The sequence below is a fragment of the Arctopsyche grandis genome, chromosome 13 (assembly GCF_051622035.1).
Source record: "Arctopsyche grandis isolate Sample6627 chromosome 13, ASM5162203v2, whole genome shotgun sequence".
NCBI classification, from domain to species: domain Eukaryota; kingdom Metazoa; phylum Arthropoda; class Insecta; order Trichoptera; family Hydropsychidae; genus Arctopsyche; species Arctopsyche grandis.
The window spans coordinates 20,629,900-20,648,883 of NC_135367.1; the positions used below are offsets into that span (position 1 = coordinate 20,629,900).

At 33.8% G+C, this 18,984-nt stretch overlaps 2 protein-coding genes and 1 long non-coding RNA gene across 6 annotated transcripts in view; 1 reads left to right on the forward strand and 2 right to left on the reverse strand.

The window, feature by feature from the left end:
- Positions 1-18,984, forward strand: part of LOC143920959 (uncharacterized) — a 561,395-nt gene that overhangs the window by 14,712 nt on the left and 527,699 nt on the right. The gene's annotated exons all lie outside the window — the stretch shown is intronic.
- LOC143920951 (Golgi to ER traffic protein 4 homolog) overlaps positions 1-18,984 on the reverse strand; it is a 317,113-nt gene that overhangs the window by 7,975 nt on the left and 290,154 nt on the right. The window lies entirely within an intron of this gene.
- On the reverse strand, positions 82-12,864 carry T48 (FU domain-containing protein T48). 4 transcript variants are annotated; one of them, XM_077443840.1, is made up of 8 exons: positions 12,807-12,864; positions 4,957-5,032; positions 3,801-4,015; positions 2,099-2,217; positions 1,859-2,020; positions 1,318-1,415; positions 1,104-1,205; positions 94-1,031 (listed from the first exon to the last, which is right to left on the reverse strand). In XM_077443840.1, exons 3-8 carry the CDS (start codon positions 3,874-3,876, stop codon positions 656-658), a joined length of 933 nt encoding a protein of 310 aa, XP_077299966.1. In that variant the 5' UTR covers positions 3,877-4,015; positions 4,957-5,032; positions 12,807-12,864; the 3' UTR covers positions 94-655. The 4 variants fall into 4 exon arrangements, with proteins under 4 accessions (XP_077299964.1, XP_077299966.1, XP_077299963.1 ...); XM_077443838.1 differs by lacking the exon at positions 4,957-5,032 and having other exon boundaries at positions 82-1,031; positions 12,750-12,860; XM_077443837.1 differs by lacking the exon at positions 4,957-5,032 and having other exon boundaries at positions 12,807-12,863.

Consider the following 18,984-nt stretch of genomic DNA (forward strand, 5'->3'; position numbering starts at 1 on the left):
TGTGTAAGTATAATCAGTTTTTTGTAATGGGGAACACATGAAGTAATCACTTACATACATACTAAAAAAAAAGTAAAAATTAAAAAAAAAACTACAGTGTGTATTATTTTATTAAAACAATTTCACATGCTTAAAGTATCAAATATATACAAAAATCTAATTTGACTAGCGTGATATATTTGGTGTTCTTATTGAGATAAATTTTACATGATATAAATACATGACAATAGAAAGCGTACAAAATTTTCAACGGACACAACAATTTTGCTACGTAAAGTCATAAAATATAATTTAAAATAAATAATTATGATTTAGATGTACGATGTATGTGTAAATTTTTTTCAACTTTTAAAATAGATGATAAATACAATAATATTTGCACAAATTTTATAGAGAAATAAAGACAATACTCAGTTTCTATAAAACTAGAATCTTAAGTAATCATTATAGTATGTACACACAGCCTAGTATTAACCTATTGTTAACTGCATATCGTTTTGAATACAACAACTATTTGTATTATTATACAGTGCAAAGCAACAAAGATACAGGTAATATTATTCATTAAACACACTTTCCTTAAATATATTCACATTTTCCAAAACTTATATGAGAATTATTGTGAACAAATTTTATAAAATTTTCATACGAAAAACTACAAGACTGTAACAATTTCATCTTGCGGCCTAAATGATGACATCACTAAGAAGTCATCATCGATCCACAAATTTTCTTGTACTACTTGATGTCTACTTTGCCAAGCATCATTTTGAGGACTACAATTAGGTGGATTTTCCCTCGGAAATTCCCACTGTTGTGCCCATTCCGTTCTACCATATTGGAAATCAGACTGCGTTTGATCTTGGAGAGCAATGTAGTCTCCGTAAGCTGGTGGCTTTAGAGTGGACATTGGAGTAGAATTATTATCTAAATATTGTCTTGGTTTGGGAGTTGGTGTTTGCAGAAATTGTATTAATGGTCCAACTTGCGTTTGTAATTGAGGATTGGCCAAAGTTGTCCTTTCCAAAAGTCTGTAAATAAAGAGATAATATAATTTTGGTTTATCTTAACTTTAAAATTACATTAAATTGTACAAAATTTACCTTTCAGCCCAACTCGATAATCTGGGCCAATCTGGAGGTATTACTGGAATGTCTTGTCTATTTAGGAGCATTAAAATTTTTGCTAAATCACTGAGAGATCGTCTAAAAAAAACCATAAACAACAACAATAAGTAAATTGATATAGTTAATTTATAATTAGAAAGTATTTCAAAGGCAAGTGTTGAATAAATCAAGGTAATATTTTACTATTTACCCACAAACAACTGCAGCATCAGAATTACCAGCTCTGTGCATGTCCCTCACCTGTCGTCTTACATTATTCAGTATTGCTAAGAATGTATAAGCGTGCGGCTACAAAATAAAACATATTAAATAAAATCAAGTTAAAACTCATTTATAATATCGCGGTCTCCGTCACGGGCCCGAATATGAAACGCCCGAAAACGCAAATATCGGAAGGCAAAGATCGAAAATCGAAAGATCTTAAGTCGAAAGATAAAAAAAAGGGTGCATGGTAAACGGTACATACTCACTTAATTTGCGCGAGCAGGATACAACAGGAACAAGAGGAACAGGTTTTTCCTCCCGTATTAATGTTCGCGCGCAGAATACGGGAGGAAAAGCCTGTTCCTCTTGTACCTGTTGTATCCTGCTCGCGCAAATTAAGTGAGTATGTACCGTTTACCATGCACCCTTTTTTTTGATCTTTCGATTTTCGATCTTTGCGTTTTCGGGCGTTTCACATTCGGGCCCGTGAGGTAGACCCATCATAATATAGATATGATTATATTTACACGTAATCGATCAAGTTCCCTGTGAAAATTCTTCAATTCTTTGACACTGTTTTTTGGAAGACGTTCTTTTTTATTCTTTTTCTTTCTGAGGCGGACACAAAGCAAACCTCCCATCGCTAGCAGAATGCACAAAACTACTCCGACTGAAACTCCTATTACCAGCTGTAATCAAATCAACATGTTAAGCAATATGATGTAAACAAAATGCTAACATGAAATAGTATATAATTATAATATTACCTCGTTATATTTCGGAGTTCTATAGCATGTATTGTGAAAATTTTGAAGTGTGAGACAATATTTCATACACTGTCCATTGAAAATGTCCTCTTTACATGTTTTGCACACTGATTTGCAATCTTAAAAAAAAGACATATTGTTGTATAATATTTGAAAGATTGTATTCTCAAAATAGATACATTGGTGTACATGGTTTGCACAATTGCATAAATTTTATATTATTACTGAACGTGGGTTGGTGAAAATTAAGCAACTCGTTGAAACAATTAAAAGAAGCGTAGGATGGAGACGTTGAGGAAACGACTCCTAATTAATGACCTTATAGGAACCTCTGCCACTTGATTATTTTATTTTTTCCTTATTGTACCATAAAATTGGTTGTTAACAATCACCATTTAACTCATTTTCTGTAAAATGAACTAGTAGATGCCCATTTTGAATACCTAATAACAATCCTATCAATTACTTTTCACATGGATTAGCATTATAATGGGAATTTAACTTGGAAACATTGTGATTTGAATTCTTGCTGTATGTACATATGTATCTTGTGAGTCTACCCCACGTAGGGTTGCCAGATGGTATCCAAAAGGAGGACATGTCCTCCTTTTTTCCATGTTTTGTCCTCCCGTCCTCCCTTACCTACTGTAAGTCCTCCTTTTTGCTAAACATCGGGCGGGACTTATTTATGATGATTTAGTTTCATGCATTGAGTTCTTGAGCATCAGAGGTGTAGAGATTGATGATATTAAGCTACACGATCAATTTTGTAACTTGATTTCATTTCTTAAATCAAAATCAGATGATGATGAAGCATATTATGATTTGAAGTTGCACGAGCAGTGGACAATCTACTTCAAAAGTGTTAAAAACGTTGAATGTTTCTCAGAACTGCTCAAGATCTGCGAGTTTTATTTTTGTATAAGCGCACATAATGCAAATATGGAAAGAGTTTTTTCACTGATTAATACTCAGTGGAGCAAAGAGAGGAATAGACTAAGTGTGCAGTCAGTTAAATCTTTAATTCTTACTCAATACAACTTCAAAAACATGACATGTGAAGATTTTTATAATTATTTGTTAAAAAACCAAGAACTTATTTCCAAAATTGGCAGCAAAATAATATAAAAAATTCGTTGAATTTCTGAATGTCCTCCTTTTTTACAGAAAATCCTCCTTTTTAGTCCCATCTGCCCTCCTTTATCAAATTATCATCTGGCAACCGTAACCCCACGGGATCTAATGTGAAATGCACGAAAAACCAAATATCGGAAGGCAAAGATCGAAAATCGAAAGATCTTAAGTCGAAAGATCAAAAAAAGGGTGCATGGTAAACGGTACATACTCACTTAATTTGCGCGAGCAGAATACAACAGGAACAAGAGGAACAGGTTTTTCCTCCCGTATTCTGCGCGCGCACATTAATACGGGAGGAAAAGCCTGTTCCTCTTTTTCCTGTTGTATCCTGCTCGCGCAAATTAAGTGAGTATGTACGTGAGTATGCACCTTTACCATACACCCTTTTTTTTGATCTTTTAACTTAAGATCTTTCGATTTTCGATCTATGCCTTCCGATATTTGGTTTTCGGTAATTTCACATTCCGGCCCGTGAGGTAGACCCGGACTAGCATTATCATGGGAAATTAACTTAGAAACATTGTGATTTGTATTCTGTATGTACATATGTATCTTGTTGATTTACCTGTTGAGTTATCAGATTTAGATTCTTGAGGATAGCAGATCACAAAGAAGAAGATGAGTAGCCACGATAGTTCCATACCCTTTTATATTTCTTTATAGATCAATTTACACAACAGTATTCGATAGCCCATTCACTACATTGTTCATTTTCACTTTTTTGTTAGAACCTGCACGTTCACATTACGCCAGCCGTTTTGAGCAGATCCAAATGGTTTCCTATGCAAAAATTTAGTGCGCGTTATGAATTTTCGCAATTGCACCGGTGCGGTGAAACGTGACATCAATTTAGCAACAATCAAAGCCGATCTACCGCTCTTAGGGAGGAGGAAGTGCAATTATGTACTTCTTCCAACGAGCGTTTTCTAGCGGACGAACCGCAATCAATTAGATACGACCGCGCTCGAATATCTCCGTCTTGGGAACGTCGAAATTTAATAATGGACGTATTGAATTCGACTATGAAGAAGACGTAGCGGTGTGGCCAAAGTGGAGTAGGAAAATGGGTCCAATTAGAAATTGACGGTTCACGATTGTTAACGGTGTGTGGAAATCGTCCAAACGCCGTTTTGGCGGATCTGGGAAAGCGTGATGGAAAACAAGCCTTCGGAACGTTGAACATTTGAATATAAATATGCAAAACTACCGACTTATCATAAAAATGAAATTTGATTGCGATTGTATGCAGATGATATACACACGAAGTAGGCCTCGTACGCAAATATGATATTAATATAATATGTATATGTATGTATGCGGTCTCCGTCACGAGCCCGAATGTGAAACGCCCGAAAACGCAAATATCGGAAGGCAAAGATCGAAAATCGAAAGATCAAAAAAAAGGATGCATGGTAAACGGTACATACTCACTTAATTTGCGCGAGCAGGAAACAACAGGAACAAGAGGAACAGGCTTTTCCTCCCGTATTAATATGCGCGCGCAGAATACGGGAGGAAAAGCCTGTTCCTCTTGTTCCTATTGTATCCTACTCGCGCAAATTAAGTGAGTATGTACCGTTTACCATGCACCCTTTTTTTTGATCTATCGACTTAAGATCTTTCGATTTTCGATCTTTGCCTTCCGATATTTGCGTTTTCAGGCGTTTCACATTCGGGCCCGTGACGGAGACCGAAAGTAAGAAAAAAATACTATTGCTTACTCAATGAATTATTTTACACTGTAAAAAAATCATGAAATATTATTCATGTCAACTGGTTCCTTAATGCAGAACTATCCTGATTTTATACATATGTATGTTATATTATATGAATTACGTAGGACTACAATATGTTGTTGTAAAAAACATGCATCTGATAATATGTTTCATCTGATTATATTTTAACTGACGTTTCAGTGAAATCATAACCATTTACATTTTCAGGTTTGGTTTTATTAATTTAAGATTAGATTGTTAGGGTTGGTGTTATTTAAGGTTTAGGATAGGTTAGGTTAAGTAAGAGTTGGCCCTATTCATTTAAGATAGGGGTTGTCAGGGTTAAATTTGTAAATGAGTTAATCGCTGTAAATTCATTGTTAGATACATTTTCACTGCTTGAATTTGGTGAAAATATATTTTCACTTGAAATATGCTTTCACTGTAACATATGAACAAGCTAGTATTTTCATGAAAGAACGAAATGTCCACTTGGACTGTAACATATATGTACATGCAAACACATATTTAGTTAAATTTCTCACGAATTCAATTAATTAAAACAATACGCAGTAAATGCTCAAAGAACAATACGGGCAAAAACTATAATTATAAATTTGTCTCGGAAGATTTTTTTGTATATACAACGCGTTTGTAATTTTGTGTGATATAAGTGCGATAGAGAAACATAATATGGTAGCAATTACCGCAAGCACGTGGATCACGTTTATACGAGCTCTTACAAAGAGAAAAATGATAGTTTGCCTTTACGAAACACACACGCGTCTTTTGTCAACTAAATGTTATTTTAATGACGGCGGTTAAGATCGAACGAACATTTTACAAGGTTTTCACTGACGGGATAATTAGAACAGGTACCACAGTGTTTGGTTGCACAATTCTTTGTACACCGAGTCGTTAGCGTTCACCTTAATCTAATGCGTTCACAAATTCCTAAATCTGTCGCAACATTGTACAATACCGAACGAATAGATTTTTCCGAATCATTCGTTATCGTAGCGTCTCGAAATGTGCATTTCGGATTCAACGAACTCAATTTCGACCCTCTCAATTGTGTATTTATTGAGTTAAACGTGGAGTAATTAGCGCCCCCCACGATTCAAACATGACTTCCACAACATTATCAAATGTATTTGAATTTTATAGAAATACTAGTGTTTTTACCCGGCGTCGTTCGGTATTTGTAATATAAACCGCTTAAACATTTTATTAAATTTATTTGAACAGTTTTATTTTATTCAAGGTTGTGGCTATTTGCAGGTACTATATCTTCAAATTATTGGCTATTTGCTGTTCTTCTTCTTGTTATGGTCCGTACGCACCAAACCAATGACGATTTTGGGCCAACTTTTAAAACCAGTAGCGTACAAAATATCGAAATAAAAATTAAATAAAAAAATTGAAATTAAATATCAAAATTAAGCTAACGAGCGAGATTGAGCTAAAATTAGATCATCGTTGATGTTTTGAATTACGACGATACGCATTACAACCAGAGAAATATTATAATTACGAGCGAAAAAAACCTTGTTATTGTTTCTTATAAGTCGTCACGATAACTACTGTGTTTCGCCGTCGATGAAATATTTAACAAAAAAAATGTCGGTGATTTGTCAAAGGGTTTTTTTTTCTTTCGTCGAAATAAAATTAATAATCACACATTATCCGATAAATTTTACCTCTGAGATGGATTTAATTATTTGATTTATTTCGACGAGAGAAACAATTGAAGACTTATCCGATAAAATTTACCTCTGAAATGATTTAATTAATTGATTTATTTCGACGAGAGAAACAATTGAAGACTAAAAAAAATTCGTTTGATAAACCGACAACGTGTCGGGTTGGGACCATCGCTCGGTCACCCATACTAACACATGATATATTCTCAGTAACTGCGCATTACGGGGAAGTAAAAATAATAATTCTTTGATTTTTTTTTCGATCTTAGTGCGTATCTACGTAAGTCAAAACATCTTCGACAAACAAAAGTCGAGGATTACCTGTATGTGATTGTTGATGATCTAATTTTAGGTCAATCTCGAAAATTTATTTAAATTGGGCATGTTCTGTTTTAACTTTCAATATTTTATTTTAAATTTAATATATTGATTATAATTTTATTTTGATATTTGAATTTAATTTTAATATTATAATAATATTTTTAATTTTGATATTTGATTTCAATTTTTAAATTTAATTTTTATTTCGATATTTTGTACGTTACTGGTTTTATCCTGCTGGTTAAAACGTTGGACCAAAATCGTCGTTGGTTTGGTCCGTACGCAGCATTAATGCCTTGTCCGCATCCGGAGGTTGGCGACCACCTCGTCGATTATTTGAATATATCCGCATCGGTCTTCAGCGGCTCGGAACAACTCTTCGGCGCTCATATCGGTCCACATGCGCATGTTTCGAAGCCAAGATAACTTTTTCCTGCCAATCCATTTTTTCCTTCTATTTTCCCCATGGTTATCAAACGGAGAAATTCGTATTTTGGACCCCGTATCATGTGTCCGAGGTACTCCATCTTTCTCCGCTTGATGACAGAAACAAGTTCCCTGCCTCTCCCCATCATGCCGAGGACAGCTTCGTTTGATATCTTTTTGGTCCACGGAATCTTCAGCATACGCCTATAGACCCACATCTCAAAAGCTTCAATGCGGCTGATCATCTTGGTTTTCAGAGTCCACGTCTCACATCCGTGTAGTAATACTGTCCAGACGTAGCTCTTCGCGAATCTCAACCGCGTATGAAGATTGAGATGCTTGTTTGTAAGCGCCGCCTTCATTTTTACAAATGCTGTTCTAGCCATCTCGATGCGGATTCTTAGATCTTCATCTGGGTCCATCTCTTCATTCAGCCAGGTACCCAGGTATTTGAATCTTTTTACTCTTTCTATCACCTCTCCATCCAAGTGTCTGTTTGCATTCTATCTACTATCATCAATTTTGTCTTCTTTAGATTTATGCGCAGACCTCTTCGATTGCTTTCTTGATGTACACGGTCTAGAGATCTTTGCAGGTCTGCTAAATTTTCAGCGACTAGTGCCGTGTCATCAGCATATCTTATATTGGTGATCGTCTCGCCGCCCACCTTGATGCCCTCCGCTTCTTGGAGAGCATCGTGGAAGATGGATTCGGTGTAGGTGTTAAAAAGAGTAGGTGATAGGATGCATCCTTGCCTGACGCCCCGTTCTATAGGAATCTCATCAGTGAATTGATTATCGAAACGTACTACTGCAGTCTGATTCCAATAAATATTTCGTAGCAATCTGACATCTCTGTCATCCAGGCCAATATTTTTTAATGTTTCCATCAGGCGAGCGTGTTGGACACGGTCAAAGGCCTTTTCAAAGTCTATAAAGCAGATGTACACAGGTTTACGGACTTCTCTGCATCTTTGGAGTAGTGTTTTCATACAGAAAAGGGCCTCTCGGGTACCCAAACCTTGTCTGAACCCAAACTGCTCTCTGCTAATCGCCTCTTCACACCATGAGTATTTGCTGTTACTATATCTGAAAATTATTGGCTATTTGCAGGTACTATATCTGCGACAGGCGCAAAGGCTTCTGAGCATGCGCGTGAACTGTCACTGTCAGCGTGTTTACTGTTAAAATTTTGTTTTAAACCTCTTAAAATTTAGTTCGAACTCGTAAAGTGACGTAGAGTAAAATATGTAATCCAAATTAGTTAATATTATTTATTTGTTAGAAAATTATTATCATATACAACGTATAATACCTACATACAAGTACAAGCCGCCTACTAGCTAAATGATATAAATCTATTATAATAACGTGCGAAATTTATTTGCCTCATGTATAATGAACGATTGATTAAACAAGTCTAGCATACATTAAATGTAAGAAATTATAATCGGATTATAAGTTCACGCGCATGCGTAGAAGGCTTTGCGCCTATCGCAGATATAGTGCCTACAAATAGCCAATAATTCGCAAATATAGTACCTGAAAGTAGCCACAACCTTTATTTATATTTATTTGAATGTTTATTTGTTTTTTTTTTTTATAAAATAGAACGTCACGGATTCCACGAACCAAACAAATAAACATACATAAAAAGTCCCTTTCCAAAATATATATTAGATGTAGAAGCACTAAATTATGAATTCATAAAGTTGTACACAAACAAATTGTGCTTAAACATGTAGTCGTAGGAGGTGAAATATACATATGTACATACATATGTCTATATGTCAATGACAGGTGCTGACTAGAGATTCCAAAAATGCCGATATTTATCAATATCGGTTCTAACGAAAATAAATTTTCCGCTACCAATAGTACCGGTACTGATTTATTTAAGCAATTAATGCAATCAAATTTAATTAATTATCAATAAAATATTGATAAGTAAACTGTAGGTTAATTGTCAGTTAATCATCAATTAATTATTTTAATTATTCTATTAATTTACAAAATAATGTGTTGAGAATTATCAATTATCAATTAATTAACGAATTATCAATCAGCGAGTGTTAAAAAAAATATAATAAATATTTGCGTGCTCCCTGCTTTAAAGAATTTTTGTGTGGGAGGAATGGTTTTAGCTTTTAAATAATATATATGTATACAAATAATTGTCTAGTGAAAAATCAATAGGTTTCCGAAAAAGGCGACGAGGCTTCTCATTGTTAAAATAACAGTCAGTTATAAGTACCATGTTCCGGTAATTGGATTATTACGCACATTCTGATCGACAAAAAGACAATTTTTACCATGAAAATCGCGAATACGGAATATTTGGCACTCGAGTTCTCGTTAGTATTGTTAGTATGAAGGACTTTTCGGCTGCCAGATATTCCGTTATAGAGATTTTAGTGACTTTTGGGCGAGCACTTGATGGGCAATAATCACCAAACCGATGTTACACTTAGCGTCTCCTTTGAATAGCAGATCAAAAAGGATGTTGACTCATTATCTTAATCATGTCAGCACTAGGGATTCCAATGTCTACTACTGGTAATGCAAAAAGACTACCGAAATATACTAATTATATTATAAAAAAACGTTATATTATACCGAAAGTCAAATTTTGACAAAAAACCTTTAAAACAGTTCCGGTAGTATTGGCATTGGAATCCCTAGTGCAGACATGAATTAAACATTGACGTTAATTGCATTATTGAAAATATGATTATAGTGATAGTTTCAATTTTGAATCAACATTTAATATGATGGTCGTTATTCTTTATAATGACATTAAGCAGATTCATTCTGGAAAACCGGTAAAACGTAGTAGATATACATATGTATAGGTAATACAAAGGGAGTTTTAGCTAAATCCAATCCAATGTTGTCTAATTCGATACAGTTTTGAAATTTATCTGTGGGATAAATTTCAAATTTATTTGCATTAAAAATATTGAGAGATTGTTCAATTTTAAAGGAAATCGTAATACAGGAAGTGGTAGTGTGCTCAATGTCAATTTTAGTTTTACTTTTTTGTTATGTAAACGGAAACGATATTTTAGAAACGGTTGATTTCATTCGATGATTTTTTTTCAATTACTACAAAATCCAATTTGAGAACAGTGGCGTAGCTAGAAATTTCGGGCCTATTTGCAAAATTTATCTAAGACCCCCCCCTCCCCATCCCTTAACGTGATTTTTTTAAATATGAGATAAAATAATTCAAATTGTTTGTTGATATATATATGATATATATTTTACACAGTATAATAATACTACAAAAAAAAAATTTCTTTAACTTAGCTCATCGATTTTAAAAATTCGTCTTTATCGATTTAAAGCTTGCAAAATTATGGATATATTATATTTAAACGAATTCTAATGGTTCCGCGACAAATCACTCACGGACTTTACACTCAACGCTTTATAGTTTTTGATCGATGCAATGACACATGTATCGAATCATATAGAGTTCAAATTAACGTGTACATTATGATCACTGCAATCGTTTGTAAAAGTCAGATCAATTATTTTGATAAATCTGCGGATTTTCAAAAGCTTTTATTTAGTTTATAGTACCGGTAGTACCAAAAACTTGTTTCCGGTCAAATACCGATACCAACGGTATCGGTACTTTCGTATTATAATTCGTATTATAATTGCGGTATTATAATCCCTAGTGACGACAACAGAGTGTATTACCCATATTCGTTTTTTTGACAATGCTTTATATTGAAAATTTTTGACAATACTTTATATTGAGTGTAAAGCCCGTGAGTGATTTTTCGTGATACCATATATACGGGTCTACGTGACGAGACAGAATGTTAAATTACAGAAAACACATATATCGGAAGGCAAAGATCGAAAATCGAAAGATCTTAAGTCGAAAGATCAAAAAAAAAAATAGTGCATGGTAAACGGTACATACTCACGTACATACTCACTTAATTTGCGCGAGCAGGATAAAACAGGAACAAGAGGAACATGCTTTTCCTCCCGTATTCTGCGCGCGCACATTAATACGGGAGGAAAAGCCTGTTCCTCTTGTTCCTGTTGTATCCTGCTCGCGCAAATTAAGTGAGTATGTACTGTTTACCATGCACCATTTTTTTTTTTATCTTTCGACTAAGGATCTTTCGATTTTCGATCTTTGCCTTCCGATATTTGTGTTTTCTGTAATGTAACATTCTGTCTCGTCACGGAGACCGCATATATACATTACGTCCTTAAGAGGGCTGGACAGCAGCGCCTTGTCCATACAAACGTACTATACTTCTCCCTACCTCAATTATGGCACTAGAGAAATTATTTTTTAATATGCTATGGATATCCACCATTGGGGTGCATCTATCGTTTTATTTTTTTTAATTAATTATTTTTTATAGGAGCTAGGAGCCACCAAACATCTATAAAATCGCCTCTTTTTTACACCCACGAAAAGAGTTTAGCGTGGTTATTTAACGGTCGATTTTTAAAAAAATACGCCAATAGATGCACAGAAAATATCTTTCTCATACCGATGATGAAATTTTTTTAAAAATTGGTCCAGTTTTGGAGGAGAAAATAGTAGAATATGAACCCTCGATTTTGTCAATTTAAAACACGTTTTATCTGGTCAAAGCGCAACTGTCGCATTCACTCAATATATATATTGATATATATTGTCGCATTCACTCAATATATACATACACTCAATATATATATCGAAGAAAGGAACGGTAACAAAATTAAGGTTTCGGGTGTACAGCCCTCTTAATGTATATACGATTCAAAAATTCGAATTTAAATAATCATAATTACATCACATAGAGATGAATTTATATACGCAAGCTATATAGTATTTGAATCTCAAATAAAAATACTGTCAATTCGCATTGCGTATATTAGACGTCAGATTGGATCATTCGAATTTTAAACTATGTTGCAGTAAATTTTGTTATTAAAAATTCAAATTTTTATCAATGACACCGCGACGTGCTAGATCATTAAAACGCAACATTTTGAATAAATTTAAATAAATAATTGATTATGGTGTTTGTTTATTGCCTCGTTGAATATTTATACGACATTTATACGATAGTGGGGAGCGGGGCACGCGCCTTTTTAAGGGGGGTTCACCAAATTGAATAAGTGGTTTATAATATTACAGATGAGAACATCGAATTAACACGACATACCACTCGTACGCACACTCTCAACTTTGTATGATAACAAATTGATTGTCACATTCACCGAGAAAACAACTTTCTAATTCGGTCTCGGTTTTTTAGAGTCGCGTCGCGCTGACGATTCGGTTATTTTTTTTTACATATTTTTTAATCGGAATGATATCGATTTATACTATTTGGTTATTGTTGCGAAAACTTTGTAGAATTTTTATTAGAAATTTTGATGTAACCGGAAGAGCGAACGAACGACCGCGAGCGAACACCGTGAAGTACGACTCAACACTGACTAGGTTACCAGAACAGGCGTTGTCAGACACGAAAAGAAGTAAATGTTCAGTGATTCTAAAACTGCGATGTAATTGCGAACTATTCGTCTATTATTTGACGGGAAAAATGTTTGACGTTTTTGAAAAATCGTTATATTAAAGAAGCACTACTAAAACCGAGCGTCGGTAGGTTCAAATTTTTGGCATAAATCTAAACATGCCCTTCAGCACTAATATCATTAGATTAATTGTATTAAATATATAATTTGAAAGTGTCAGAATATATTTACATCGATATAAAACCAAAAATTATGTTAGAAAACGTTTAAGAATCGCTTCATTCAATCCACTCAATTTACTTAAAACGATGTTCAACATTTATTCCTAATTGTATGTACATAAATACTTATGATTTAGAATTTATTTAAGATATGTTTATAACGAGAATGACAAAACATGCAGTGTTTCAAACCAAAATTAACATGCTATTCTTACTTTACGAATTTGTACGGGAGTTAAAATATACCTAGATTTCTCACAGTCATAGAGTAAGATAGCAATAATCCTACTACCTGTTTTATAATCCATTCTCATGCTTATTACAACGAAATATATACATATATAAATATTTCAGGTAATTTTATCTGCGATTGATTCTCCAACTCCAAAAAGGGTTTCTTGAAGGATTTATGTAAATAGAAACATTACACTTGCAGTCAAACATTCTGCGAATTTCAATGTTCATTGAAATATAATACTAGCGATATTAAAGATAATCCTCCCAAAATAGATGAAGCTCTTCAAAATTCAATTTATTTAACTTAAAGCGATGTAATTAACCGTTGTAATGCAAAAACAGTAAAATACTCAAATCAAGGTGATCGAAATCAATATTCAGCAATAAATTTTCGATCAAATATAACATCGACTCATCGCAAAAGCAGTCGAAAAATGCAAAACACTCGTTATAAGTGTTATAAGTGGCCATAGAATGTACGACGAATCTTGTTTGACCCACTCTTGTATTTGTATAGTGATTCACCACGACTGGCTCCATCAAAGAAAGGTGAAAACTATGGCGTAACATTGAAAGAACACACATCAAAACATGAAATATATATATATCTCTGAGCACAGGTTCCCAAAACGAAGCCAAACTACCAAAGAAACAATGCGACATAACATCAAAAAAGGAATACATAACTACATACTACATACGTAAGTATGGATGAGAACTTTTGTATGGCTAATTTATGCCACGATCGCGATGGCCGTTCACCTCCCGTTTGGCATTTTTGTTTTATTTCAATCGGTGAAGTTGGACCGATAACACTTGTGCTTCTATTTTGAGATGCTTTAGGAGTCGTTCTGTGGTTGATAATTAAAAATTGTAGAAAAATCGAAGGCGATCCGGTGAATGGGACTGTTCGAAGTTGCAGTAATTGCACCGTATTTCTCGTTTTACATAACAATTGCAAGTTATATATGGATTGCCGTGTGAAAAGTTTTCGCTTTTTATTCATATTCCATTCATTTGTTAAATATAACGAGCAATAAACATGCTAAGAGCTCTAACAGTGACACGATTTATTTGAAAATAATGTGTTACCGATGACTACTATCCACTTTTCTGTGATAACTTGTACAATCGCGTGGTTTTGGTCCAAAATTGTGGCTTTATGAAACATTATTTGATGGTAAAATTAATTACATATGTACATAAACTATCGCCCCTCTCCTTCCCACTGAAATTAAGTACAACTTATTGAACGAGTAACACTTTCTATTTGATGCTCAAATATGCATAGATCAACCAGTGTTAAATACCTCACTTAACATTTAATCCAATCAAATTATTAGAAATCCTTTAATTTTCAAATTGTTAAAATATATAAAACTTTGTATCTACAGAACACGTACCGCGTAACCTCTTTGTATGGAAAAATATGTAAAAACTTGTATGAAGTCGCATAATTTTGTCCAAATGTGCAAAACGAAAGCATCAATTCTGATATCTTTATTTTCGCAAAATTCAATTCGAAAAGTTGTACATACATACGTAGTTTAATTTAGGTTTAAAGACAATACGTGAATCACGTACCCCTTAGAAGTAGATTTTATATGCAAACAATGCCACAATAACGCTGCAATTCCCGTTCCCGTTCCCATTCCCGTTCTTGTTCCCATTTGTCGGAAAAACACACTTGACTTGACATGACTAAAAAAAACATTAGAAGGCGGCAAACACTTTTTCAATTATTCAATTGTTTGTGTATTTTACCCTAACAACGTAGGTTGCGAACTGATTTGAAATTATTTGCCATACAATGCCACTCATTCCCGTTTTCCCCTTTTCCGTTCCCGTTTTTGGCGGATTTTTTTACAGAAACCATCGCGGACATGCACACAATAACTCTTGTAAGTTTCATCGCAATCGGTTGAATGGTATAGGAACGCATACGTGACAGACAAACATTGATTTTTATACATAAATAGTTGTTTTACCCGGCTTCGCTCAGTTTTTGTAATATAAACAGCGTAAACATGGCCAACCTAATAGTAAATATTCATTTGTTTTTTCATTAAATTTATATGAATCGAAAAAAAATCGACTCGTCGTTATAGAAATTTTGACTTGTTTACGAAATTCCCAACCAACAATACTTACATACAAAGTCTCTTTCGAAATTATATATTGGATATATTTATTTATTTATTTTATTACATTTTATACAATGAAGGCCTTACAGGTAAACCCCAATGCGCCTTCCTGGCCAATTACAAACAATACAGCATTTTTATTACACAAGTGGCTGAATTACGAGACACTGAAAACTCGCAAATTAACGAGACATCTATGAATTGTACGTACATTTTATTGTACATTTATCATACTCAAATAGTGGTGACATAGTAGGTAGGAAGGATTTTAGCCAATTTTTAATCGGGAACCGTTTCAACATTGAAATCAAAGAAAATTGGCAAACTCTGATAGGAAACTATCAACCAGGAGTCACAAATATATATATATATATATATATATATATATATATATATATATATATATATATATATATATATATATATATCATCATCATTTACAGCCATTCGCCATCCACTGCTGGATGAAGGCCTCTCCAACACGCTTCCACTCGTCTCTGTTTTGCGCAACACTCATCCATCTCATTCCGCACATTTTCCTAATTTCGTTCACCCATCTTCCTTGCGGTCTTCCTTTTACTCTTTTGCCTTCTCTCGGGTACCATTCAAGCACTTATTTTGTCCACCTTTCGTCCATCCTCCTAGCTACGTGACCCGCCCATTGCCATTTCAATCTCTTCACTCTATCCACTATGTCCACTACCCTTGTCATATTTCTCACCCACGTGTTCCGCTTCCTGTCTTTCCTCGTTATGCCAAGCATAGAGCGTTCCATACTTCTTTGAGTGCATTTGATTTTATTTTGCATCTTGGCGTTCAGTGTCCAAGTTTCACATCCATACGTCATCACTGGCCAAACGCATTGATCAAAGATCCTTTTCTTCAGGCAGAGTGGCATTTTTGATTAAAAAAAAAAAAAATATATATATATATATATATATATATATATATATATATATATATATATATATATATAGATTAAAATAAAATGATAATTTAAATATTAAACAAATGAAAAACGAAATATTTAAATCACAAAAGATTTGAATGAACGATTTTCTTTAAATGGCTCGTCCTCACTTCTTCGCTTTGTTACAAGCAATTGAGAGTTGAAAATAGGAGATTTTCATCACTGACGTATAAGGTTGATCCCCGTAGATTTTCTCTGCGTAATTCCAATCACGTAGCTGTGGAGGTCACCATTTGTCCGAGCGATTAAGCGTTTGACCCGAGACCGACATGTGGGACACGCAAGCCCGTCACAACAACTAACTAACGGTCCCTCGAAGAACAACACACACATGGATTTCGCTGTGGAAGTCGTTACACGTTCGATTCTCGGAATGCGAAATTGGTTGCTCATCGCTTCGCTAATCGAATGATCGGACGCCCATTGTACGAGCTCGCTGTGTCGCAACTGTGGATACGCTCGAGTTGGCCTATGCTCGTGTGGGTGACAGATTTTCACTTCCAAATGTGATTTTGCTTTATGTTGCATGCACATTACTATGGGAGTCACGTATGTAACGAATTTCACCGTAAAACCTTTCTATTGGAACTTTTTCATATTGATATCAGGGCTGTGTAGTCGACTATTTTTCATTAACTTTTGATTAATCTTTTCTTTTTTTTTATTTATGAATACACGGATTTTTAACGACTCCGACTCCAGCCAAATTTATTTTTTATTTTTTACAATTTTTCCAAAGTCAGATTGCAGAATAGTTCATAGTCGTAAGTCGTCACTATGACTAATCAAAAAAATGATACAATCAGGCCTGATCCAAGGGTATTGGCGCCCCTTGGCAGATTGGTTTCAGCGCCCTCCCCCCCCCCTTAAATTTTTAAACAATAAATTTCATGAAAGTTCTTGAAGTTATAAGTTGAAGAAAAATATATTAAGACAAAAATAATTTAAAATTTTTATTCAAAATAGGCACGTTTTATGCATAAAAATGAATAAAATAAAATAAAATACGGATAACTATTAATATATTCGTAAATGAAGACATTAATTTATATATTTAACAATGAATTGAAGAATTTTATAAAGTGACATTTATTATTTCGATATTTAATTTCGTGAAACAAATCCATCCCTGATATACATACATATATGTACAATATATATGTTTCAGCGGTATTTTATATAAAATAAATTGCAAATTACAGTTTGTTGTTTTACAAATTTTATTCGTGAGTCGTTGATATTTGACAGTCAACTTCCTGCGTTCTTCGTAAAATATATTTTACAATCAGTATTGTTACTTCGAGTAGAAAAAATTAAGTTCAAAGAAATCCAAATTATTATTTATATTTTTTCAATTTAATAATCAAAAAAAGAAAAATGGGGGCTCCTCGCAGCGCCCCTTATCTATGGCGCCTGTAGGCACGTGCCCAGTCTGCTGCCAATTTGAGCCGGCCCTGGATATAATAATAAAAAAATAAAAAACAAAACAAAACAAAATAAATAGCACCGCGACATAAGCGCGCCAACATTAGCGCGTAAGACTAGAGCTCGCAGTTAAGTACATCGACAAAAGCGCACAAAACAAAATTATAAAAAAATAACCTTTTTTCGTTTTTTGTCATAAATTAAATTTTGATATCCTGAAGATATCGAGAGACTCATCAAGCATCATCAGTAAAAAATAATCAAACTATCAGAGATACACATTAACTAAAAACTGAGATGTCGGTGCGCCATTACTTTTAATGTTTTTGTATGCCTATATTTGTATGCGTATTAAATTATTATTACATTTTATTTTTGTATTTGTATTGGGCGTTAGTGTTAGCCGTAAACACGAAAGAACATGATGATACTGCTGGTTTGCCAATTGAAAGTGATATACAACGTACGTTTTGCAAAATATTGAAAGATCGCATCTAGTTTTTGCAGGTAGTTAAGAGATCATTCTGAATCACGAATGACGATATATATAAGTATATATTGGATTATATAATTCATAGCCTTCAACTTTCTGAAGGGTGTGGCGTTTATAGAAGAGTGTATACCCTTTTTATTTATTTTTTTTATTTATACACAGTTCAAAACATCTTGGTCTTTGTTGGTTTTGAAATGTTTAAAAGAGTTAAAGTTAACTTAAATCCCTGGCACAGTTTGAACCTCCGAAAGACATTAGTTGGCGATTTATGCCGCTATTAAATACATATATTTAATTACAACGTATTTATGTACATTGAAATTACAAAGTGAAAAGATACTCATAAGACCTCAATTCTCATGCTTTTGCACAACTAAAAAAAAAATCAAATTGCAATAAAACACCGTTGATTCGTCTGTCGATTGGAGTACAGCTATTTATGTTTCATAACTCGTACCATTAAGATGGAAGATCTATTTGAAACGTACGAGTCGACTTTGTGTCACTTTTTTAAATGATAAAATATTATGCTTAATACAGTTCATAAAAGACTGGTGTTAAATATTAATTTGATTATAAATTTAAATCAGTTA